The 26,161-nt window shown below is 30.0% G+C and overlaps 2 protein-coding genes and 1 pseudogene across 2 annotated transcripts; 1 reads left to right on the top strand and 2 right to left on the bottom strand.

Annotated features, from left to right (window-relative positions):
* Positions 1-14,615: 14,615 nt before the first annotated feature.
* On the top strand, positions 14,616-16,229 carry LOC132924496 (elongin-C-like). Its single transcript, XM_060988852.1, has 3 exons — positions 14,616-15,088; positions 15,511-15,704; positions 15,801-16,229. The coding sequence occupies exons 1-3, from the start codon at positions 15,059-15,061 to the stop codon at positions 15,940-15,942; spliced, it is 366 nt and encodes a 121-aa protein (XP_060844835.1). The 5' UTR covers positions 14,616-15,058; the 3' UTR covers positions 15,943-16,229.
* Positions 16,230-19,119: 2,890 nt separating this feature from the next.
* Positions 19,120-19,844, bottom strand: LOC132924716 (transmembrane protein 222-like; annotated as a pseudogene).
* A 3,422-nt stretch (positions 19,845-23,266) lies between these two features.
* LOC132924715 (uncharacterized) lies at positions 23,267-25,951 on the bottom strand. Its single transcript, XM_060989159.1, has 3 exons — positions 25,418-25,951; positions 23,815-24,499; positions 23,267-23,649 (listed from the first exon to the last, which is right to left on the bottom strand). Exons 1-3 carry the CDS (start codon positions 25,949-25,951, stop codon positions 23,267-23,269), a joined length of 1,602 nt encoding a protein of 533 aa, XP_060845142.1.
* Between the last annotated feature and the right edge of the window lie 210 nt (positions 25,952-26,161).

Below are 26,161 nucleotides of genomic sequence, written 5' to 3'. Positions count from 1 at the left end.
TATATAATTGATGTAAAATGTACTCTTATGCTATCTCTAGATGCAAAAGTTGAGTAAAAAAAAATAGATATTTACAAATGATTATAATAACAGAATTTAAACAATCTAAGCTTTTTAAATATTATTGAAATGGTAAAATAGTTTGTAATGGTTTGTATGGTTCGACAGCCTGGTCACCTAATTACATCACTTGTATTGGTCTCATTGAAAATGTACAACATAAATTCTTAAAATTATTAAATTACAAAATTAATATTCCATTTACTTCAAACAACTCATGTAATATGCAAATAATTGAATTAGGCTTTATATCTTTGGAGGTAAGAAGAAAAGTTGCAGATATTATGTTTATTTATGATTTGTTTAATGGTCATATTTTTTCCCCAGAATTGCTCTCTATGATAGAGTTTAATATAACAAATCACCGATTAAAAAATTCAAACTTATTTCATGTACCGTTTTATAAAAATAATGATAGCTCTACTTCTTTCTTCCCTAGAGCATTAAAACTAGCAAATCTTATTACTGATCATGTAGATTTTTTCTTTATGTTACGTATTGTTTTTAATAGGAATTAAGGAATGTATATTTAGCTTTAAATTTAGTTGTAAATTAATTATCATTATTATGTTATTATTAATGTAATGCTGTTTTATTACTATTATTCATTTACCACTGTCTAATTATTATTATTTTGTAACTGTATTTTCATTATTATTTTTTGTCTTACTTTTTATTTTTTGTTCTTACTGTAAAATACTTAAAAATATAAACCTGATACTGCTCACACAAAAGGGTTATAACTCGTTTATCATAAATAAATAAATAAATATATATTATATTTATTATATTTATAAATTATAACGTGAACATAGATATACATAAATTAATGTTTTTTTTGTATTCATTATTAATATACGTTGTATTATGTATAAGTACATAAATACATAATATAATAATATTCAATTTTGTATTTACTATTTTTTTTAGATTCTAAACGAAGTGAGGAATGTATTGATTTTACAATGATGTATGTTTTATTTTTGTGTCTATCATCACGTTTTGGAGTAGAAATAATGCTTTGATTTTTTACTTCAACCCATATTTGAAAATGAAAATTCATTTAATTGATACTTAATAATTTCCAGTATTTTTCAAAAACGTCAGGAAAAACCTTAAAAAAAGTAACGAAAAATGGATATTTTTAAGCATAATCAGTTTTCGACAAAATCGATTTTTTATTTTGATATAACTCAAAAACGAATCATTGTAAATACTTAAAATTTTCACCAAATGTTTATATTAGCGTTATCTATGTATGATTAAATTTTCAAAATATTTTGACCTTTCTAATACAAGGTTCTTCATAAGTTTTCTTTCAAGTAACTGTAAAAAAAATTTCTAGCGTCAGTACAGAAATAATTTTATGAGCGTATGAAATTTAATTGTTTATGAAATCGCGTAAAATTACGATATAGTACAATTTAAATATAGGTAATAATAATATTATATATCCCACTAATTATATCCTATACCGACAAATCTTCTCCGTTCATAATCGTTTTTCGTATACAATGTTACCTGTCATTGCATTCAAATTTAACTCACTATACTACTATACAGCACTATACAACACTAAGTATAGCTTGCTCATGATGTCAGGCAATATCAGAGCTATATTAAATGACCCCGTACAGATAGCAGAAAATGAAATCAATGAAATCCGCTTCAAAGAAGTACCGGAAGTAGCGGTGACGACAGCCATCATATAAAATATAATATATAGTAGGTATAAACCTTGGTAACAGAATTCTTTTTTGTTGTTTTTTTGTAGTTCTCACATTTTAGAAAAGTCGTGTAAGTACTTTGTAAAGAAAAAATCTAACCCAGACTTCAAATTCCCGAATTCCCATTTCTACCAGAAATGGCTGTGGAAATTCTAATATCATTTAATATTTTGAATTAATAATGTTGAGCGTATTAGACGTTGTATTATATATACAATATAATACAATGATATTCAATTTTGTATTTTTTTTTCAACATGATTTAATTATCTACACTATAAAATCTTGAATGGTATTAATTTGGTTTATTTGGTAGATAAACAAAAAGTACAGATGACAATAAAAAATACAATAAAATAATTTCAGTGAATACAATAATTATTTAAAATCATTATTGTACATAATAGGATAAATACACGTTTAAAACTTCCGTGTATATAATTTCTATTTCTGTAAATTAATAGAGTAAGTTACAAATTATTTTTTAACTACTCGAGTATTCTACCACAAGTGACACGCCCACATCTAAACGTTAATTTTGGTAATTTGCGCCACACCATATAACGAAATGGACGAATGTGTAAATGTGTAATCTGCACCACACTTTTAACTTCAATTGTTAAAATTTAAGTATGCATTTATTTATAATTATAACATGATTTTCATACTTTGAAATCATACTTATTTAATACTTTTTAAAATAATTTTTAGAAATGTATAACTATTAAAATGGACATCCACGCGGTACAGCTGAACGGCAGCGGGCAATGACCAGTATGATCGATATAGATATCGATGTATAATAATAATATGTGTGTCGCACACGCACCGGCGGTTTTTAATATATTATAATAATATTAAAAACGGCGCACTGCACGGCTCGTCCGTTGGCGAATTCGCGAATTCGCACAATAAATACGACGTATTCGCTGCCACACTAATACGCGGACGAATTATATAGCATATAAAATATATATAATTAATTGCCGGTGCCATGCCCGTTCGGCTCCGAGGACAGAACCACGTGTTATGCTAATAACTAATATAAGCAACGCGGTGGCGGATCACGTACAATGACGGATATCAAACCGACGATGATTGTCGTTTTATACAATAACGGTCCGACACGAAAATCCGGCAAGGCCGACGGCAAAAATACCAACAATTGTATCTCACAAAAAACGTGGTTGATGACACTCGAGCTGCTGCGCGTCGGCATCCAACACGCGGGGCACGCAAACGAGAAAACAAGACTGGTCTGGGTTGCACCGGCAAAGGCCGAGCTGTCGCGTATGTCGGCATGACGAGAGAGAGGGGATCGAAAGTTCTCGATCGCGTTATCGCAGATACCGATTCGGGAAAGTCCGGAGTACCGAAGAAGGCGGCAGTTTGAACAATTTAAACTATTATTTTATTACAGTATTACCTGTGCTCTTTTTAATAATATATAATACCTATAATATCATTGGTTTTCAGACATTTGCGTTCATTGGGCTTTTACGCAGCTATATAGAGTATTATAGAGTATTACTCTATAAAGTATTATAGAAATTATTTATGTTAAATAGAATACGACGACGTTTCTCAAACCGTGGATCGTGTGCCGATCGTGGCCCACTGGTGGGCCCGCGAGTCAATTTTTGGTGGATCGTGAAATTTTTTTAAATTTTATAGATCCTAAGATTTTTATGTTATTTTATACTGTATAAATTTTATAAATTATAAAGTGCTGTTATCAGCCACAGCAGGAAAAACGAGCACACGCTTTGCATATACGCCTCATTACTAAACATACATTTGTAAAATTATGTAAATTATAAATCTATAGATTTTTTAGTATGAAGTATCTTACAACTTACAAGTACCTTTATGTAAGATATTTCAATTAAAACTATATTAAAAATAAATATATCGTAAATAATCGTCGCAAAAACACGGATAATGTTCTTACCTTAAGTGTTGTAATGATATGCTGATAAATCATAATTTTGTATAGCTATTTAAATATAATAAATAAATAAGGGTCAAATTGTCGCATGCAGATAACAGCATAAAATCTTTTTTCGCCGATGTAAGTCACGATTCACAGTGTAGGTCACGTAGAAATTCAAACGTGTTTGTGACAATGGGGCGCAAGACGTGTGACTTTCTCTTTCTCGTGTACCGCTAGAGACACGGAATGGCCTAACGAGGGTCTCTATCACTAACTAAACTATGATCCACTGTCGGTCCACGAAAATATAATACCGGGTAGCAGAATTTAATAAAATTGTCATATTAAATTGTATTATTTATCATTTCGTTTGATAATTTGAACTTTTTAGTAACAATATAAATTGATTATTATATTGTCGTTACAAATTAACGCTTTAATTTTATTATACAATTCTATGTGGACGTTCAAATGTATTTGATTTTGCCTTTTTTACACAATCATAAATGTAAAATATTTTGTTGGGTCACGAAGGCGAAAAATATTAATAATTACCGTGCCAGCTCAAACAAGAGCTTGCAGGGAAACGCTGAACTATGCTGTCTTAATGTCCTACAAAATCTCAAATCACACCAATGAATGGTGTTTATGTAATGATCTCTAAGATATAAGTTTAACAATCTAATCTAATATATATAATGTATTTGTAATTTCAAATACATAAGCCAGTCCAATAATTTAATACTTATTTTTAAATTTTTAAAAATCATTTTTTTATTAAATTATAATTATGTGTATAATATATATTTTTAAATGTTTAAATTAATATTAATTCAATATTTTGATAAAAAATACCGGGGTTTTTTTAAACTTGTTTTAATTCTATGTTAATTATTAGTTTTTTCTTTGTTTCTAGTTATACAATTTCGGGGTACAGTTTTTCTAGATTTTTATTCTACTGTGTTAAATGACAAGGTTTATCTTTTGTACAATATTTTTTTTTTTTTAATTATATGGATTATTATGTCACCCACTGCTCCCGCAATTATGTTTAATACGTATTTTAATGAACATATAAACTATAGGTTTTTTTTATCATTATTTTATTTATTTTACAACACTTATTATTATTTAATATTTATATATACCCAGATTGAATTATGATTTATTATACATTTGCACGTTTACTACAATATATAGATAAAACTACATTGCAGTCCTTATATGACCTTATATATATATATATATATATATATATAAAAGAACAGGCCTTTTTTATGTTCCCATTTTGTGACGACGCTATTTAACTTTTTTCCAACTTTTTTCACAGAGTTGTTTCAAATACCTTCCCGAGTGTCACCGCGTCAGCCGATTTTCAAAATGTTGATTTTTAAGGGTTAAAATCGGTGAAAATAAATTTTTACGTGTAATTTGTATAACTATATTCATATAATAATAACAATAGCAGTCGGCCGATACGGGACAGCCATCATATAAAATATAATATATAGTAGGTATAAACCTTGGTAACAGAATTCTTTTTTGTTGTTTTTTTGTAGTTCTCACATTTTAGAAAAGTCGTGTAAGTACTTTGTAAAGAAAAAATCTAACCCAGACTTCAAATTCCCGAATTCCCATTTCTACCAGAAATGGCTGTGGAAATTCTAATATCATTTAATATTTTGAATTAATAATGTTGAGCGTATTAGACGTTGTATTATATATACAATATAATACAATGATATTCAATTTTGTATTTTTTTTTCAACATGATTTAATTATCTACACTATAAAATCTTGAATGGTATTAATTTGGTTTATTTGGTAGATAAACAAAAAGTACAGATGACAATAAAAAATACAATAAAATAATTTCAGTGAATACAATAATTATTTAAAATCATTATTGTACATAATAGGATAAATACACGTTTAAAACTTCCGTGTATATAATTTCTATTTCTGTAAATTAATAGAGTAAGTTACAAATTATTTTTTAACTACTCGAGTATTCTACCACAAGTGACACGCCCACATCTAAACGTTAATTTTGGTAATTTGCGCCACACCATATAACGAAATGGACGAATGTGTAAATGTGTAATCTGCACCACACTTTTAACTTCAATTGTTAAAATTTAAGTATGCATTTATTTATAATTATAACATGATTTTCATACTTTGAAATCATACTTATTTAATACTTTTTAAAATAATTTTTAGAAATGTATAACTATTAAAATGGACATCCACGCGGTACAGCTGAACGGCAGCGGGCAATGACCAGTATGATCGATATAGATATCGATGTATAATAATAATATGTGTGTCGCACACGCACCGGCGGTTTTTAATATATTATAATAATATTAAAAACGGCGCACTGCACGGCTCGTCCGTTGGCGAATTCGCGAATTCGCACAATAAATACGACGTATTCGCTGCCACACTAATACGCGGACGAATTATATAGCATATAAAATATATATAATTAATTGCCGGTGCCATGCCCGTTCGGCTCCGAGGACAGAACCACGTGTTATGCTAATAACTAATATAAGCAACGCGGTGGCGGATCACGTACAATGACGGATATCAAACCGACGATGATTGTCGTTTTATACAATAACGGTCCGACACGAAAATCCGGCAAGGCCGACGGCAAAAATACCAACAATTGTATCTCACAAAAAACGTGGTTGATGACACTCGAGCTGCTGCGCGTCGGCATCCAACACGCGGGGCACGCAAACGAGAAAACAAGACTGGTCTGGGTTGCACCGGCAAAGGCCGAGCTGTCGCGTATGTCGGCATGACGAGAGAGAGGGGATCGAAAGTTCTCGATCGCGTTATCGCAGATACCGATTCGGGAAAGTCCGGAGTACCGAAGAAGGCGGCAGTTTGAACAATTTAAACTATTATTTTATTACAGTATTACCTGTGCTCTTTTTAATAATATATAATACCTATAATATCATTGGTTTTCAGACATTTGCGTTCATTGGGCTTTTACGCAGCTATATAGAGTATTATAGAGTATTACTCTATAAAGTATTATAGAAATTATTTATGTTAAATAGAATACGACGACGTTTCTCAAACCGTGGATCGTGTGCCGATCGTGGCCCACTGGTGGGCCCGCGAGTCAATTTTTGGTGGATCGTGAAATTTTTTTAAATTTTATAGATCCTAAGATTTTTATGTTATTTTATACTGTATAAATTTTATAAATTATAAAGTGCTGTTATCAGCCACAGCAGGAAAAACGAGCACACGCTTTGCATATACGCCTCATTACTAAACATACATTTGTAAAATTATGTAAATTATAAATCTATAGATTTTTTAGTATGAAGTATCTTACAACTTACAAGTACCTTTATGTAAGATATTTCAATTAAAACTATATTAAAAATAAATATATCGTAAATAATCGTCGCAAAAACACGGATAATGTTCTTACCTTAAGTGTTGTAATGATATGCTGATAAATCATAATTTTGTATAGCTATTTAAATATAATAAATAAATAAGGGTCAAATTGTCGCATGCAGATAACAGCATAAAATCTTTTTTCGCCGATGTAAGTCACGATTCACAGTGTAGGTCACGTAGAAATTCAAACGTGTTTGTGACAATGGGGCGCAAGACGTGTGACTTTCTCTTTCTCGTGTACCGCTAGAGACACGGAATGGCCTAACGAGGGTCTCTATCACTAACTAAACTATGATCCACTGTCGGTCCACGAAAATATAATACCGGGTAGCAGAATTTAATAAAATTGTCATATTAAATTGTATTATTTATCATTTCGTTTGATAATTTGAACTTTTTAGTAACAATATAAATTGATTATTATATTGTCGTTACAAATTAACGCTTTAATTTTATTATACAATTCTATGTGGACGTTCAAATGTATTTGATTTTGCCTTTTTTACACAATCATAAATGTAAAATATTTTGTTGGGTCACGAAGGCGAAAAATATTAATAATTACCGTGCCAGCTCAAACAAGAGCTTGCAGGGAAACGCTGAACTATGCTGTCTTAATGTCCTACAAAATCTCAAATCACACCAATGAATGGTGTTTATGTAATGATCTCTAAGATATAAGTTTAACAATCTAATCTAATATATATAATGTATTTGTAATTTCAAATACATAAGCCAGTCCAATAATTTAATACTTATTTTTAAATTTTTAAAAATCATTTTTTTATTAAATTATAATTATGTGTATAATATATATTTTTAAATGTTTAAATTAATATTAATTCAATATTTTGATAAAAAATACCGGGGTTTTTTTAAACTTGTTTTAATTCTATGTTAATTATTAGTTTTTTCTTTGTTTCTAGTTATACAATTTCGGGGTACAGTTTTTCTAGATTTTTATTCTACTGTGTTAAATGACAAGGTTTATCTTTTGTACAATATTTTTTTTTTTTTAATTATATGGATTATTATGTCACCCACTGCTCCCGCAATTATGTTTAATACGTATTTTAATGAACATATAAACTATAGGTTTTTTTTATCATTATTTTATTTATTTTACAACACTTATTATTATTTAATATTTATATATACCCAGATTGAATTATGATTTATTATACATTTGCACGTTTACTACAATATATAGATAAAACTACATTGCAGTCCTTATATGACCTTATATATATATATATATATATATATATATAAAAGAACAGGCCTTTTTTATGTTCCCATTTTGTGACGACGCTATTTAACTTTTTTCCAACTTTTTTCACAGAGTTGTTTCAAATACCTTCCCGAGTGTCACCGCGTCAGCCGATTTTCAAAATGTTGATTTTTAAGGGTTAAAATCGGTGAAAATAAATTTTTACGTGTAATTTGTATAACTATATTCATATAATAATAACAATAGCAGTCGGCCGATACGGGAATATGGTACGGCACCGCGGGCCGAGGATTTCCAGCTACCTATTGCAACCTGACTTTTTTTTATGTATTTTATCGGCGTATAGATTTGAATTGTTCCTAGGCGTAAAACACCGACTAGCTCAATTATATAAATTATAAAATAAATTTTTTTCTTCTTTAAAACACAACAATGTGTGTTGATTTAAGAATTTCATTTTGAGAAAGCAAAAACTGCACACGGGCGAAGCCGGGTAATTCAGCTAGTATACTTATATAATATGTAATTTATTATAAATAATTTATTAATATAAAATATATACCGATTAGTTACTATGTATACGTTCTAGAAACTTCTAAATTTGGCTCACGCGTTTGTTAACGTTTTCTAATTTCAGTTTCTTATAACTTCTACTAAATATGTATTATCAGAGATTTTTCTAACATACCGAAAAGAAAATTTATTTATTTTTAATATTTTTACTAATACTTTTTTATTTGGTAGAAATTGTAATTTTTTTTTTATTTTTGTCATATTATTTGTTATTTTTTATAAACTGCTTTTCTTGTCTGTAATCTATTTCTTATCTCGTTTATTTTATCGATTTCCATCAAAATATCTGATTGTACATTATATAATAATTAATAATAGAATAATCATTAAATTATTTTACGCTGTGTATGGTTTTATTTTATCTGTAGGCATGGTTACTTTCTTAGCTCTTTGATTTTGTCTTTTTGGGGGCGGGGGGGGGGGGAATCATTATGAAAAGTCTTTTTAAGTGCTCTCGCAACTCAGGTCCGTTAATTCGAAGTTCATTTTTATATTTACAACTACAATAGGGTTGCCATACGTCCCGGTACACCGGGACATGTCACCAGTTCATGACTTCGGTCCCGGTCGTCCCGCTAGACCCTACAAAAGTCCCGGTTATGTGTAAATAATATTAGTACCAATAATTATATTAAATTATATTTTTATAAAAATTACTGATAATGGCCCAGTGGACAAAAGAACGTAACCGTCTTCAAGTAGAAACTGTATAAAGTATCATTCAATGCAAATTTAATTTCAAAATGACTTGTTCAGAATTTCATACGTATGCTATGGGAAAACCAGAGCTATTGAAACGGGTGAAAAAGTCAGAAAAATATAATATTTCAAAATAAATAAATAAATAATGTTTCATTAATCAAATGTATCTTCTAATTTAATTTCTTTCATAATTCAATACTATTATTATTTTATTCTACATATATATATATTCATTACACTGTGTTCTAAATTTTAATATTATAAAAAAAAAAATGTTGTTCAAATTATTTTTGTAAATGTCCCGGTCAGTACTTGAACTTTTATGGCAACCCTAAACTACAAACAACACATCCATGACCAGATTAGTCACTTCGCATATAATTGTTTATTTTAAATACAGATTAGGTATTATTTGGAATATATTATTATTTTGTAAGTTGTAACACATATTATAAATATAAAGAAAATACTTATTTAAGTAATCCTAACCACATGTTACTACGAAATGTTATATCTTTAGGAAGTAAGAAAAATTACACTTTTCTCTTTGGTTGTGATTATTACATCCAATTGCCCAACAGTAACCTAAATTAATATTTGTATAAATAATAAAATATAAAATATTTTTGAATAAAAAATAATTACAACAGTTAAGTAAAAACGAATAAGCTTTAGACAATAGTTGAATAATGTATTAATGTGTAATGAATTGACTAAAGTAAATAATGTACATCATAATTCATCATATTAAATAAAGATGTAAAGATATTATAGTGTACATTTGTAATTAACTTTTTTCCCGCAAAATGTATTTCCTTAGCACAATTAAATTTACAATAGAATTAAGTTTGAATCGAATAACTTTATAATTTCCCTTTCTATTCGATGAACAATATGCATTTAAAATTGTGACCAAAATATTTATTTTAATTAAAGGGTCATCAAACTCAAAAAATCAAAAAATTTTCTATTACCATAATAAATAGAATAGAGTCTAACTAAGATAATGATACAACTAAAATTCGTTTATATGACTATTCGTTTGTTAGTTACGTTGAATTTTGACATTGCATGTGACATCACGGATTCGTTCGCCGCGGCGGCGACCAAATATAATACACGGCAATATTTATCCATTTTTGGTTTAACGTAAACAATGACTGCTAATAAACTTAATCATTTTTCGAATGAACTGATCAAATGTATTTAACAGTACCTCATAATCTTTCCATTCGTATAACTAAATCACATTTTGATTTAATCTTTTAAAAAAAAATAACACTTAAACGAATTATATTAAAAATTTACCATATTTTCGCCGCAGTAAACGTGTGTAATATTGTTTTGACCAGGCATGTATACGGAGGGGGGTTAAAACCCAAAATAGTTTCGAGTACCTAACGAGAAAAAAATTGTTTTATGTTGTGGCAAATTTGTATTGCTAAATTTTGTAGCCCCCGCGAATTTTTTTTTTTTGTATTCGTGCTTGGTTTTGACGATCGTGACATCGTGTACCTACCTATAAATTTTTACGTTCAAACTGCCATTTTAGTTTTAACTCGTAGGCAATACTAGAAGTGTGTATGTGGCCGTGTGGTTTGCATAATATTATATTAATATATTATTATCTATACGGGGTTTAGTAAGTTCCCACACGAAACATAGCAGGTAAGCGGGTACATATGTAAGTTCCCACACGTAACATAGCTGGTAAGCGGGTACATATGTAAGTTCCCTCATGAAAAAAAATACACCTGTACGTAAGTTTCCACACGAAAAACAAATTATACCAAACACAAACTTTATTGAGACTTAGGAGTTAGGAATGACAACTTAAACGAAATTGGTGTGGTTAAAATTTGTTTTGTTTTTGTATTGCATAAAAAAAATCCAATTCAATTTTTTTTAGGTATAAAATAATAATAATAATAGAAAAAATCAAATCGTATTTGGTTTATTGCGAAAGCTCAAACACTTCACATAGTCATAGTGTCATACTGTGTATAATTATTTTTAAGTTATAATCTGATATTTTATTATTGATATAGTTTTGTTTTTCTTCTTCCACACATTATTTGTATAGGTATAAAATAAATAATAATAATAGAAAAAATCCATTTTGTTTGATCTAATAATACTTTACAATATAGTCATACTGTGTTAACAAAAATATACCAATATGTATTTTCCGGATTTTTCCACGTGGCGATAAAATTTAATACATTACATAATACATTCTATCTTCAATTATCTTTATTATATATGTTGGCTATGATAATATGAAATAGTATGGACAGTCCATTTTATTAATTTCAGTACTCGTTCATTATTAACAGAGTTAAAATGTTAAAAGTTTTATTGAATTCAATTCGAATTTTTATCTTCATCATCCTAATATATTCAAAATAATAGAAGTTTTAAAAATGATTCAAACAAATACATATATAAAGATAAAAACATCAGATTTAAATAGACCTCAAAATATAAGTAAAAAAATAGAAGAAAAACAAAACTATATAAATAATAAAATATCAGATTATAACTTAAAAGAAATTACACAGTATGACTATGTGAAGTGTTTGAGCTTTCGCAATAAACCAAATAAAATTTGATTTTTTCTATTATTATTTTTATTTTATACAAATACAAATATTATACACATTATATTATTAATTTATATTATATATTATACGGACTAGATTCGATTAACAATTGAATTGGACTTTTTTTTATGCAATACAAAAACAAAACAAATTTTAAGCACACTACGTTTAAGTTGTCAGTTCTAAGTCTGAATAAAGTGGGAAGGACGTTTGTGTTTGGCAAGGCTGAGCATTAACGAATTAAAAGTTAAAATTATACACAATTTATATAAACATTATTATGTGTCTGAAATTTTTTATTTTGAAAATTAGAAAATTTTAACTTTAAATTAAGTTAAGTTACTTTTCTTTGCCCAGCCTTGGTGTTTGTTATAATTTTTTTTCGTGTGGGAACTTACGTATGCATATATCCAGGGGTAATTTTTACCTGTTATATCTCGTGTGGGAACTTACATTCGCCCATCTATACAGCGACTAGTATTACCTACTCTGACACGGTACGCAAAGGTCGTCCGTACAAAGTACAGGCACCGCAGCGACCGGTCTGCGCCTTACAAACCGCCACCGCGGGCCGGCGGAGTACGATTGCGCGCGTTTTACCTTTTTAGGTAAAGTACGATTGCGCGCAGTGCCAGAATAACAAAGAACGTGATTTTAGCTATTCAAAGGCGTACGATTGCGCGTGAAATCGGGAACGACGTTATTAAACAAAAAATAAAGTTGTATCATAATTATTTTTAATATTTAAATTTTAAATACAGAAACAAATACACTTATTCAGAAACTAAGAATGATATAATATTTAAAAAAATGTTACTATACCGTCATAAAAGAAAAAAATTATCGTTAAATGTACGTTCAAAAAAGTGGAAATTATATTTAATATAATATTCAAATTACTTAAGTAAATTTTCTAGTGTTTTATATTATTTATACGTATAATGTTTGTGTTCAATTTGCTGTAATTCTACCTTCGATTTTGGTTTTTTCGATTTTGGAAACGGTAAACAGATTTACCATGAACATATCATATTATACTTGGCAACGTCGCAGTTAAAAGTAAAAATAATATGGCGCGCACAGTCGTATCGTACCCCCGCGGACAAAGACGACGCGACACCGTCGACCCACCCACGCCCATGACACAAAGGACCTACGGAATGGAATGGAAGACATGTCGTTCCGGACAAGTACACTGGCCGCCGACCGTCTCGCTCTCTCGCGTGAGCGTGAACCGTCTTACCGACAACAACGTCCCCTAGTCGAAAGACCGCGTAAAACATAATAAATTGTGTGTATTCTCTTTTGTGTCGTCAACACCTGACGTAGTGACATTTGCAGGCCCGCGCGTATTTACAAAAATTTCCGGCAGGGGCAACATACAATTGCCCCCCCCCTCAAAGGAAAAAAAATATTTCAATATTTTGCCGCCCCTAAACTTAATTGTAATATTGCCGCTCCGAGCCCTCCCTTAAATACGGCCTGGACATTTGACAACTAGCTACTGGCACATGCTACCGCCGTAGCCACGGTGTATATAATCAGTGTTCGGAACGTTCACTTAAAAAAGGAACTCGTTCACGTTCGAGTTCTTTTAAATAATAAACGCGTTCAATGTGTCGTTCATTTAATTTTTTTTTAATGAATCGTTAATCTGCAGTAAATATAAAAAAACCCATAAACATATACGACTCAACCCAAAAATAAAAATACAATTTGGACTTAAGAGCATTTACAATTTATTAAGTATCTGAATACATTTTTAATACTTGACTTGTTATTTGAGTTACAATCAAATAAATATCATAGGAATTATAATGGGAAAACATAAAATCTTTAATAAATTAAATGTCTTAAAAATCGATCAAAATCATTAAAAATATAAAGGTCGTTCAACGACGTTCTTTCCAAACACTGAATTTATAATGTATGATATAATTGTTATTATTTCATTGATATTAAATCAAAATGTGATAATTATACGAATAAAAAGATCACGACGTACTATTAAATACGTTTGATTAGTTCAATCGAAAAAAAAATAAATTCATTAGCAGTTGTTTTACGTCAAACCAAAAACGGATAAATATTGCCGTGACGCCGTGTATTATATAATATAATATAGCCGCCGCCGCCGCCGCCCCTGCGAACGAATCCGTGACGTCCAGAGCAATGTCAAAATTCACCTTACTAGCGAACAGGTGGTCACAGACGAATGGTATCATTTTATTCTTCATAGTATGCACTATAATATTTGAGCAAAAGAAAATTTTTTAGTTTGATGGTCCTTTAATTAATGAATTTCCAAATTATTCACTGCAGACATTTTCTTATTATGGGCATCGATTAAATAATAAATATACATGTATATTATGTATATATGTATATTTAATCAATATTATGGGTGAAACGTTCGTTCGGGTTTCGAGTTATTTTCAAATGTCTTTGGAACCACAATAAAGACGCCACCAGTCAACTAACAGGTTAGGCGTTGTTGTTTGATAACGCCACCGCCGCCTACGCACGCCGTGGAAGCAACATATTATTATTCCGCACCACCCACTAGACGTCTACAGACCGAGACCAGTACAATACAACTACGCTTGACGCTTTCACAGACCAGGTACCGCCATCATCGCCCGTTAACTTGGATAATTGGAAGCTGGTCGTGCACCTCTTCGTCAGTTCGTCTGTTTAAACGTGAATCGACGTTCAATCTGTCGTTCGTCTCCTACTTGTCCGTCAGCGCGGATTGTCCTTGCCGCCATTGTTCACACATCGTACCTACAATAAGATGAGCGCCGACAAGGTGGAAAACGGTCAGGTAATGACGAAAATTGATAATGTTTAATTAAACGGCTGTTATTGTCTATTACGCGATAATAATTATTAAAACGTTCTTCGTTTCTGATACGGTGTACCTACCTGTAGCAGCCTGATAACAAACATAAGAATGACGTGGTGATAGGTTTTTAAAAAAAATATACAAAACATAATAGGTACTCAGTTGTAGGCACCTGTAACAGTTTGTTATATTATATTGAAATATGTAAGCAATACTTGGGGCAAGCGATGAATTGAGATTAGTTCAGAACACAATATATAATAATTGGCAACCTGTAGGATTATTTATTTGTGATAATACAGAATGAATACAACATGACACATCACATATTAGTAAAATTTGAATACTGTAATGGCATGACAATGATCAATTTAAGTGTAATAATGCTTGCTTGTGTTTAGGACGAAGCGAGTTCTGAATATGGAGGATGTGAAGGTCCAGATGCGATGTATATCAAGCTGGTATCTAGTGACGGTCATGAGTTTGTTATTAAACGGAAGCTTGCCATGATATCAAACACAATCAAAGCTATGTTAAGTGGCCCCGGTCAATTTTCAGAAAATGAAACGAATGTAATCCACTTTAGAGAAATACCGTAAGTAACGGTGGCGACAGCCATCATATAAATATATAATATAACACAAACCCTAGTAACAGAAGCATTAAAGATATTCTTTTTTTTTTGTTTTAGTTCTCACGTTTTACAAAAGGTATGTATGTACTTCGCATACAAAGATCCTTATACAAACTGCCCAGATCCAGCTCCTGAGTTCCCTATTCCAGCAGAAATATCTGTAGAACTTCTGATGGCAGCTAATTTTTTGGATTGTTAATGTTGTGTAATAAAAACAGATATTTACAAATTATTATAACTATAGAATTTATTGTATCTATAAATTGTATTGCGGGCATAGATATACATAAATTAAATATTTCTTTGTATTGATTATTATTATACTTTGTATCGTATTATATTATACATATTATAATGATATTCAATTTTGTATTTTTTTTTCAAAACACGATTTAATTATCTACATGAATGTTATTAATTTAATATTTGTTAGATAAACAAATAATACAGATAATAATAAAAATACAATAAAATAATTTCAGTGAATATATTATTTGTTTTCACTTAGTCAGTTGGTCACTTTGATTACGTATAAAATAAATATAATATAGGTATATATGTAGCTTATTAAAGTAATCTATTATTTGCCGTCTTACATGTAATGTTGGCTTATTTAATCGTTCCTCGGGTAATTTTAATTTAAGTTTTTTTATTAAAAAGAATTGTTACTGTTTTTGTTAGTTGATTAATGTTTTTAGTTTATTGAAATGGCAACATTACTTTCCTGCTCATTTAATACTTTTAAATTTGTGTCTAATGATAGATTAATTGTTTGCTGCTGTTCATCATTTAAGTTACTCGTCTACGACACAAACATGTAGTTTAATTGTTTATATATATACAATATACAATTTCAAATTTTAAAAAATCAATTAATAAAAAAAAATGAAAAATACACACATATATTCATTATAATTGTTAATAGGCATTTAAAACATAATTTTTTACTAAATAAAGTATATAAAGTATTTGAGTAATTAAAACTTACATAATATATTGCATTATATAATATTATGATTTATGTTTTATTCTCAATTAAGCTGTTGGAGATATCTGTGCCATTGAAACTCAAATCAAGCATAATATATTTATATCTGGTACGAACAGTATTTATAATATTGTGTAATGATATATGTAATATATCATTATTAATTAATTTAATTTAACATTTTCTAATAATAATTTTAACATTTAGTATAAAGTAGATAAATTAAAAATATAATATATTATCAAATGTCATATACATAAATGCTTTGTAAGATGATGCAATCTATGCCCTGATTAATAGCATAGGCAGCATCTCACAACTTCTTTTATAAAAGCACAAAACATACTAAGTAAGTCGCTCAGTTGCACACCCGGTCAATATTCTGTCACTGTTCATATATCATATTCAGTTTATTAAATTAAAATATTGTTCATAATAATTAAGTGAATTATTCACTTTTGTATTTCATTAATTCCTAATCCATTCAACATTCAAGAAGATCATTTCAAACAACAAGTTCCGTAAGAATTAAGGTAATATATCTGTATTTAACATATACACTATGCATAGTCTTATATACACATTTTTACACAAAAAGAAAACTCTCTTAATCACACCTCAAATTAAGTTTACATATTAATAAATATAAAGTAATGAGTTAAGAATATCAATCTAAATACTATATATTATTTTTTTCTTTACTAATAGTAAATCAGAACATTATATTTTTAACTCATTACAATTGAAATGCACGATTTCTTTGATTTGAATCTTGTAGTGTACAGTCTACAAAGACAATAGTATTAGATTTTGGTGAGGAGAGGCGGCTTAGAAAAAAATTCATATCGTTCTCTGCGTCAATCTAAATAACAATTTGATTGTCTAGTCATAAAATGAGTGTTGACAAGAAAAAATTTATCTAATTAAACCTAAAAGTTTTTATTACTAAACATTTTGAGCAAATTATACCACTGATTACTTTTATCCATTTAATTAATAGAAATATATTTTGTATGGATGGGTGACACATTACTTAATTAAATAAATAGTTCAGACAATTTAGTTTTAGTTGGACCCATGCTTTCAGGCTTTACATTTCTAATATGTATACTATATGTCATAGTCTCATAGATCACTTAAGTATATCTTTATTAGTCATTACAATTATTAGGTTGAAAATAACTTAAATAAAAATAATAAAAATAAATAAATATAATTTAAAAAAAAGAGAGATTGAAGACTTTTTGGAGGCTAAGCTTGAATCCTGAATTTCTAACAAAAATGTTTTATACATGTAAGAGGTGTCCTAATTGTTTTATGATTTTTAGTATTTTTCCCCACTTTTGACTCATTATTACTAAAATATAATTAAGTATTCTTTTAAAGGTTACGTAAATACTATATGAATAATTATTATTATCTATCAACATAAATATAAACAATAATTTTATTATACAGTTAAACTGTTTTACAAATAATACATATTAATATATTAATTGTTAGTAAATTAACCTGCCTAATAATTATAGTAATGAAAAAAAAAATAATTTAAAATATCTTATTATTGTTGTTTGATTTTAATTATATGATGTATAATAATAAAATAATACGGTCTAAGCTTACAATTTGTAACAATAATAAATTAGAAATAAACACAATATGGTACAAAAAATGTATTTTTCAACTTTTTTTTTTATCAAATTTTTATTTTTCAAAAATATTTACAATTTACACAGCTGTGTGTACATTTTATTAAAAGTTAAAAATATAATAAATAACCTAATACACTAAACCCAGAGCTTTATAGATAATTTGTGTAATCCCATAATTGAGTAAAAAAATGATAATTACAAATAGGTATTAAGTACAATTTAATATATTTGCCTTTGTAAGTATGTTATTTGGCATTATATGCATTTATTTTAATAGAATTAAAAACTAATCAAAGTGCTAATATTCAAAATAAATGTATAAAAAATAAGATATAAAATATTTTTGATCAGATAGATAAATAATATCATTAACTATATATATATATAATATGATGTCGATGATCTAAAATGTAATATTATAATTTTGAATAATACATAAAATAATTTGTTTAAGTAAATAGTGATTTTAAATGTTAAATACAAATATATAGATTACACATTTTATAAATTTATTATAAAAAACAATGATTAATTATTATTCTTAAAATAATTGTTTTAATATTTAAAAAAATAGAAAAAGTATTTAAATGCATTATTTTGTTTCATACTGTATACAATATAAATTATACAAAAAATGTAATATATTATTGACGAAATTTTTATAATACAATTTTATTGTTTAATGACCTCTCGTAAAAATGTAAAAAGTTACTTCACAAAGTAACTAGTTTAGAAACTACTTTCCATATGAATAAAGTCAGAAACATACAAACACAAAAATGATAAATGGACCCAAGTTTTAAGCCATGCATTGCAACTAAAAATACAGATTATTTAATTTATTATTATTTGTTATATTTTGTAAATATAAATAATTAATTATTTTGATTTTACCTCACACATTTTCCAAAAATAAAAGTGTACAAAGCTAATTTAACCATATTCCAGTTTTTGCTTTTACAGTAATTCATTAATAATACCATGCCAACATGAGAGTGGTAGTAATCACACAGTAGGTTGTGAAGCACAACTTGTGCTAAAATAAACAATCATTAATAATTTAAACTAACAACTTAAGTAATAAATTATAAACATATCAAATATAATTTATAATTATATATACCAAGCATTATATTATTTTAACAAAATTAAGAATAAAAAATGTATTAATTAAAATTAAATAAATGTTTTAATATTACCAATTACCATTTTATTAAAATATTCAATGGATGCCTCATTAACAGTTTTATCCCATGCTTTAGAACCACCAATTGCAGTTTCTATATCCAACTGCCAGTACTTAGTAGGGTATCCAAAGGCCATATCATCTTCAGCAACATAAAATGATCCAGAAAAATCTCGTATTACTTCAGTGGATGCAATAATTCCCATATGACTAATGAGTAATGAATGAAAATAACCAACTACAAATTGATCAACAATATTTTCATTGAAAATCATAATATTAACAAGCTATATTAGTCATAGGTTGCATCAATCAGCTAAAAATGTCAACAATGAATAATGTAAGTAAATTAAATTAAATTCACTTAATTCACTAGAATTTTTTTTTAACTAAAAAAATATTTGTTCAATTACAAAATATTAAGCACCTATTATTTTCATTTTTTAGTTAATCATTAACCATACTGATGACATTTTAGGGTTATCGATTATATTTTTCTATTTTTTTTAATAATTTATAATATAAGCTATACTATGTTCAATTGTCTGATATGACAAAATAGCCTGTTTAGTTGTAATCTTAATATTAAAAGGTAATATCTAATACAACAAAGTACACTTTTCTAATAATTAATAGGTATTAGATATTTTATTTTAATGCATTAGTGTTAATCAGTGTTGTGCGGTGATATTTAAATTGAGTAAACGCTAAAATAAAATTTCAAGTTAAAATTTAAAAAAGGTATTTTATTAATAAGATTTATTTTTAGATAAAATTCATTAATCTTTCTTGTTTCAAAAATTCGTTCTTAATTAATTAATAATACAATTTTGGAATATTTTTTTCTTTGTGCAGTTCATTTTCGATTGAATTTAATGATAACTATTTATTGATGACTTAGTTAAGTCTTTCTTGTCCTCGTGTTCTTTGATACAATTTTATTCGTTTTAACACCGAATAAGATCGTTCAACTGAAGTCGTTGTGCTAGGAATAGTTAAAATTAGTTGACCGAGTTAATACTTCTTAGTTCTATTAGTTAGAAACATTTTTTCACCTTAATTTTGTTGACTAAATCATAAGGATTAGCATTTTAAATACTTCAGATATATATAGTACAATCATTCGTTTTTAATGTACTTACCTAATATAATCAAATATTTTTTCGAAATTTGACTTTTAAAAGTTTTCTAGAGCAGAATTTGGAAATTCTATCATGTAATTTGAACATTTATTATTTGAGTCAAATGTCAATTAATGATAAAAATTTGAACTTATTTAAAGAATCAAATCGTGCTTGCAAATTTGTTAATTTGTTAATTTGTTATCCAATATTTCATTAAAAAGTATTTTGTAAAATTTTTTCAGGTTTTTTACGTTGTTGCTCAAAATTGCTTTTATTTAATTAAACTGTTTCCCATATAATGCTTTAAATAGATTTATCCTATTATTTTGCAATTGACATTCAGTTTTTTCAATTTTTCTAAAAATAATATCGTAATTTGTCAATGCACCTGTGTGATATAATAAAAATAATTATAAATATATGCAACGGAAAAATATTGGCATTACGTTATTAAAAAATTCAATAAGCGTTCGGCAGTTCGGCACAGCGCTTTTAACCGCCATAAAAAATCTTGGATATCCCCTTCAACCGCAACCGGCCATTCCCATAATAACGATACGGGCCGGATAATCCAAAATACGAACGCTTCTGTAAAGAAAATAGAAATATTGTCTTTACAAAAAAATGCGTTTAATTTTTTCGAAGAAACTTGATAAATGTATTACATTGAATGCTCAAATGAGTATTAATATAAATAATTGTAATTTTAATGTATGCACTATGCGCGTTGCGTTTTAATTTAACGTAATAAATGTTTAACTTTTTTATTTCTTCTTTTTTTGGCCAGGCATGCGCCGCTTACCCAGCTTGCCCTGGCCGCACGCCACTGCTGTTATTTGTTAATGTATTGTCAATTTATTACATTATACAACATTACATATTGTTAATTTATGTTTTGTAGATTTCAAACGCAACACGATGACACCGATTCACACGTTAGTGCTTTAAAACATAAAACAAAAACGGATATTTTTTTTATAATATGTAATATCTAAATATGGATAGTTTCAAATGCATCTTGTTCGCCACTAAAATTCTGCTAAACACGATAACAGAGAATGTCTTGTAAGTTGTACATAGTTCCACGAAGCTTTTCATTTCCCCTTTACAGAACACCACAACCTCTTGACGTTTTTGCCATTTATCGTATTAAATTTAATTTTTCGTATTGGTTTGAACGAAGTAGGTAATAAAACAACGAAAGCCAGTAACGTCGGTACCATCATTTGATATGAAATGCAGTTTTCTCATTTCCTAAAATACGTGTCAAGCACAAAAATTGTTATAAGACAATAACGACACAGTACACATTAATACAACTTTATGGCGAGGCGATAATAAACGTACCTTTTTGATTATTAAAAACTTATGATAACACTAGAGAATCCAACACGTAAAAACAGACTCGTGGTTATCAAAATCTAAAGCCAACATATTTGTAAATTACCAATTCACTAAATAATCAACACGGCTTATTTGTAAGTTCTAAAATCAATTGTAATAGACTATATAATATTATGCACAAAATTTATATTTTTAGGAATCGATCGGCGACATTGACGTATAACAATGTATTTCATCCGAATATTGACCATCGAAATTTATGTATACCTTTTTACTATTCCATATTTTTTGTTTCTTTGCCTGTGATTTTCGGCACAATTTATATAATATTATGCCCCTTTCTACAATACATAGAGGACACCATATATGTAGCTAAAGCCTACAAAATATATGGTCAAATTATTGTGACGAGAGCTGTTATCTTATCAAAACATTTTTACAAATACATTTTTTATTTTAATATGATTTTTAATTCTTAATTAATATTAAGATTATATTTTAATTATTAAAATATTATTATTAATATTAATAACCTTCATTTCGTGTTCGTTGTTTTTTTTATATTATTGTTATATTCCTTTTGTTCTGCTCTTGACTATTATATATTTTTCATTGTATTCTGTGACTCGTGACTCGTGTAGCTAACTATCACCTCAGTTATATAATATCTTTATTATAATTTATAAATATTTTCCTATGTACACATTTATTTTAAATTATTATTATTGTACATATTTATACGTAACTAGATCTTTGAATTTAGGAGGTGATTTTATTCTCACCCAAAATGTCCTATACTCACCTTAACAATTTGTTTTAGAACGTTATAAAATAGTACATTCTAAAGTCTATTTATTGTACACAGTTTACAATTTATCACTAATGAAAAACACTGACGATCCTCCCACTTATATAAGATTATATACGTCAATGCTATACTGAGTTGTTGAACTGTCTTTGGTGCAAAAATGTTCTTTTTATTGAAAGTATGTACCAACTTAATAATATGGCCAAAGTCTTGTTTTACATTATTGTACCATAACCTAAACTTATGGTAAGAATTGAAAGGGCATTGGAAGATAATTCTTCGTGAAGGGGGAGGGTGAATAATGAGTGTGCATTTTGGGAGCACCTTGATTTGGCGCTTAAAATAAACTAATTATCGAATTAAATATATAATATTGTATATTTAGTATGCATACAGGCTTAAATAAAACATACGTTTCGAATTATTGGTGGGGGTTCCCACCTAACCATCCAGTTGTAACGTCACGATCCCGAACTTGTGTAGCGTTATGCCGAGCTCGGGCTTCAGCCAACTTTGTTTTCGTAGATCGTCTGCGGGCGCAGCACTTAGGTTTAGGTGGGGACATTGGACAGCACGGTACAGGATTTTGTGAACAATACGATTCTGGCCCCTGTGAGCAACATAATTCCGGGTTCTTTGGGCAGCATGTTTCCGGCTTCTTTGGACAGCACGGTTCCGGCTTCGTTGGGCAGCACGGTTCCGGCTTCTGCAAAGGTTCCAGCATTTTACACGATTCCGGTTTCTGAGGGCAACACTGTTCCGGTTCTTTCAGACGACAAGAATCTGGCTTCCGTGGGCAGCATGATTCCAGCTTCTGCAAAGGTTCCGGCATTTTACACGATTCCGGTTTCTTTGGGCGACGCTGTTCCGATTCTTTCAGACAAGAATCTGGCTTCCGCGGACAACTTGGTTCCAGCTTCTGCAAAGGTTCCAGCATTTGAGACGATTCCTGTTTCTGAGGGCAACACTGTTCCGGTTTCTGCAGACGACAAGATTCTGGCTTTTTTGGGCAGCATGGTTTTGGCTCTGATCGAGCATATGGTTCCGGCTCTGGTGGGGAACACGGTTCCGGCTCTGGTGGGGAACACGGTTCCGGCTCTGGTGGGGAACACGGTTCCGGCTCTGGTGGAGTGCATGGTTCCGAATTTCCACAAGATTCAGGCTTCCGACATGGTTCTGATTTCTGACAAGTTTCCTGCTTCCTGTAAGGTTCCGGCTCTTGACACGCATCCGGACCGCGCTGCTGTATTTCCGGTTCAATTATAACGGCCACGTCAAATAATTTAAATCGAAAGTTTTGAATCTCTCGAATGATGTTCCGCTCCAGTTGCTGATCGATTAGACAGGAGTTCTCAGTTTCAGGTGCATTAGCCCAGTACTTGCACAGTTCGATCATGATGTGGTCTAGTAGCTCAGCACTGACTTCGCATCGGGCTACGTTCAGCGCCGCGAACGAGCCACGCATCTTGCGCCGCATTTCCACCCAGTCAGGGTTGTCATCCGGATCCGCGAGAGCTATTTCAGTTGCCTCGGCTTCGTCTCGTGCCCTCTCATCTGTGGATGGTAGATCCTCCTCACATAAGGGTTCTACATTCTTGTGATGTAGGTCGAATCGATCGTTGGCCTTGTTTGGGCATCCATGGGTTTTCGTTACCTGTTAGTATACATTATATTAAATAGCGGTTAATGTTTGTCATAATATGACGATGATGATGACACTAGGATAATATAGAACTTGGTAGAATTTGACCGTCTGTTCAATAACGATTTTTAAATATTTAAATTAGTATCTCATTCAATTGTGATGTATTTTTGATAACAAAAACATGAAAAAATGTCATATAAAAAAAAATTATTGATTGACAACTTAAACATTATTTTTTTATTTAAACGTTTAGTACGGGTTATCAGTCAAATGTTTGAAGTTTTTAAAAATATTTACCCCTCGGTCCATACCACAAAAATATAGATAAAGAGAAAACCCAACAGACAATCTCCATAGTAATCCATTATAATAATAATAATAATAATAATCAAACAATAAAATAGCCATTAATAATAGCGATTATGGTGATACTGAACAGTGTCAGATCAATGACTCGTGGTAGGGTCAAGTGGTCATAGTATAATTACTTATAATGGATAACCAATAAAAAAAAATGCCATTTATAATTTTGTAATATGATACATAAATTATATAAAATATTAAAATATAATAAATATAGTAAATATTATAATTATAATTATAAATATTTCGGTGTTTGATAAAACTAAAATAACTAGATTTAAAAATAAAACATTTATTTTCAACTAGATACTTGGTTCAATTATACTCTTCGCTCGTGTGTTCCTTTAGATCGATTTACGAATAGAGATAAAACTGAAAACTTAACAGCCTTGAATAAAAGGGTATGGGTAATTTTTTTAAATAATATTTCCTCGAATATTATTCGATTTTTTAAATAATTTAATACTTTTCAAAGTTGATCACGACATCAACCTAAGGTTCTTAAGACAATCTCAGCTTTAAGGTCCCAGTGCATTGCACACATGCACGCCCGCCCCTTCACACACGCCCCCCGCTATAGTTCCAACACTGATACCGAACTGACGTACGAACCTCAGTGGTGCATCCGTCTAGCTGCCTCTCGTGTTGTTCTCTGTACTCGAGCACCTCGGACCATATGGTCAACCGAACCTCCTCGTCGCCGGCCAGCCACTCTTCCCGATACTCCCAGTAATCGCACGCGTGGCTGCATTGGTAATAAAGTGTGGACCATTCGTTGATCACGGTCGGGAACCACGGTTCGTCGTAATACTGGCCCAGGGCCTGGAACAGGCCCGCCGCCGTCGACTTGGTAGACTGCCACTCGGCGGAGTCCTCGAAACATGGTCCGGGGAATGTCACCTGCTTCGGTGCCGGGTCGCAGTCGTCTGCAGCGCATGCGCTACGCGCGCGGGGCCTGAGCGCGCCGTACTTGTCTGGGCCCACGTTGCCGCATCGCCTCTCGCGCGGCGACTGACCGTCGCCCGGACAGCGTAGATGTTTTCTCTTCTTCAGCGGCATCAGAAACGTATCGTCGCCATCTGGAGCGCAGCAGGTCATGGCGTTCGTTGACGATTACTTTATATGACGACGATTATGAAGTTGATGCGGACAATGATGATGGTAGTAATGGCGGGTCTCGATCTACGGATTAAAGCGTAATCTTGTCGGTGTCGCTGTCGCAATCGACGGTGCCGCCGTCGATAATGTCGTTTTTGTGTGGTTATTATAGTCTATAGAATAGATATGTTTTCTTTCGGGTCGTGTTCT

The sequence above is a fragment of the Rhopalosiphum padi genome, chromosome 3 (assembly GCF_020882245.1).
Source record: "Rhopalosiphum padi isolate XX-2018 chromosome 3, ASM2088224v1, whole genome shotgun sequence".
Taxonomy (NCBI): Eukaryota; Metazoa; Arthropoda; class Insecta; order Hemiptera; family Aphididae; genus Rhopalosiphum; species Rhopalosiphum padi.
Note: the sequence above shows the minus strand (reverse complement) of the source record. Positions and strands in the feature narration are given on the sequence as shown.

Coding starts and splice junctions, on each gene's coding strand:
- LOC132924496 (XM_060988852.1), top strand. CDS start 15,059: ATGAGCGCCGACAAGGTGGAAAACGGTCAG. Junction 15,089..15,510: donor ACAAGGTGGAAAACGGTCAG/GTAATGACGAAA, acceptor GCTTGTGTTTAG/GACGAAGCGAGTTCTGAATA. Junction 15,705..15,800: donor ATCCACTTTAGAGAAATACC/GTAAGTAACGGT, acceptor TTTTTGTTTTAG/TTCTCACGTTTTACAAAAGG.
- LOC132924715 (XM_060989159.1), bottom strand. CDS start 25,951: ATGACCTGCTGCGCTCCAGATGGCGACGATACGTTTCTGATGCCGCTG. Junction 24,500..25,417: donor GGAACTATAGCGGGGGGCGT/GTGTGAAGGGGC, acceptor GTATACTAACAG/GTAACGAAAACCCATGGATG. Junction 23,650..23,814: donor TCGTCTGCAGAAACCGGAAC/AGTGTTGCCCTC, acceptor AGAAGCTGGAAT/CATGCTGCCCACGGAAGCCA.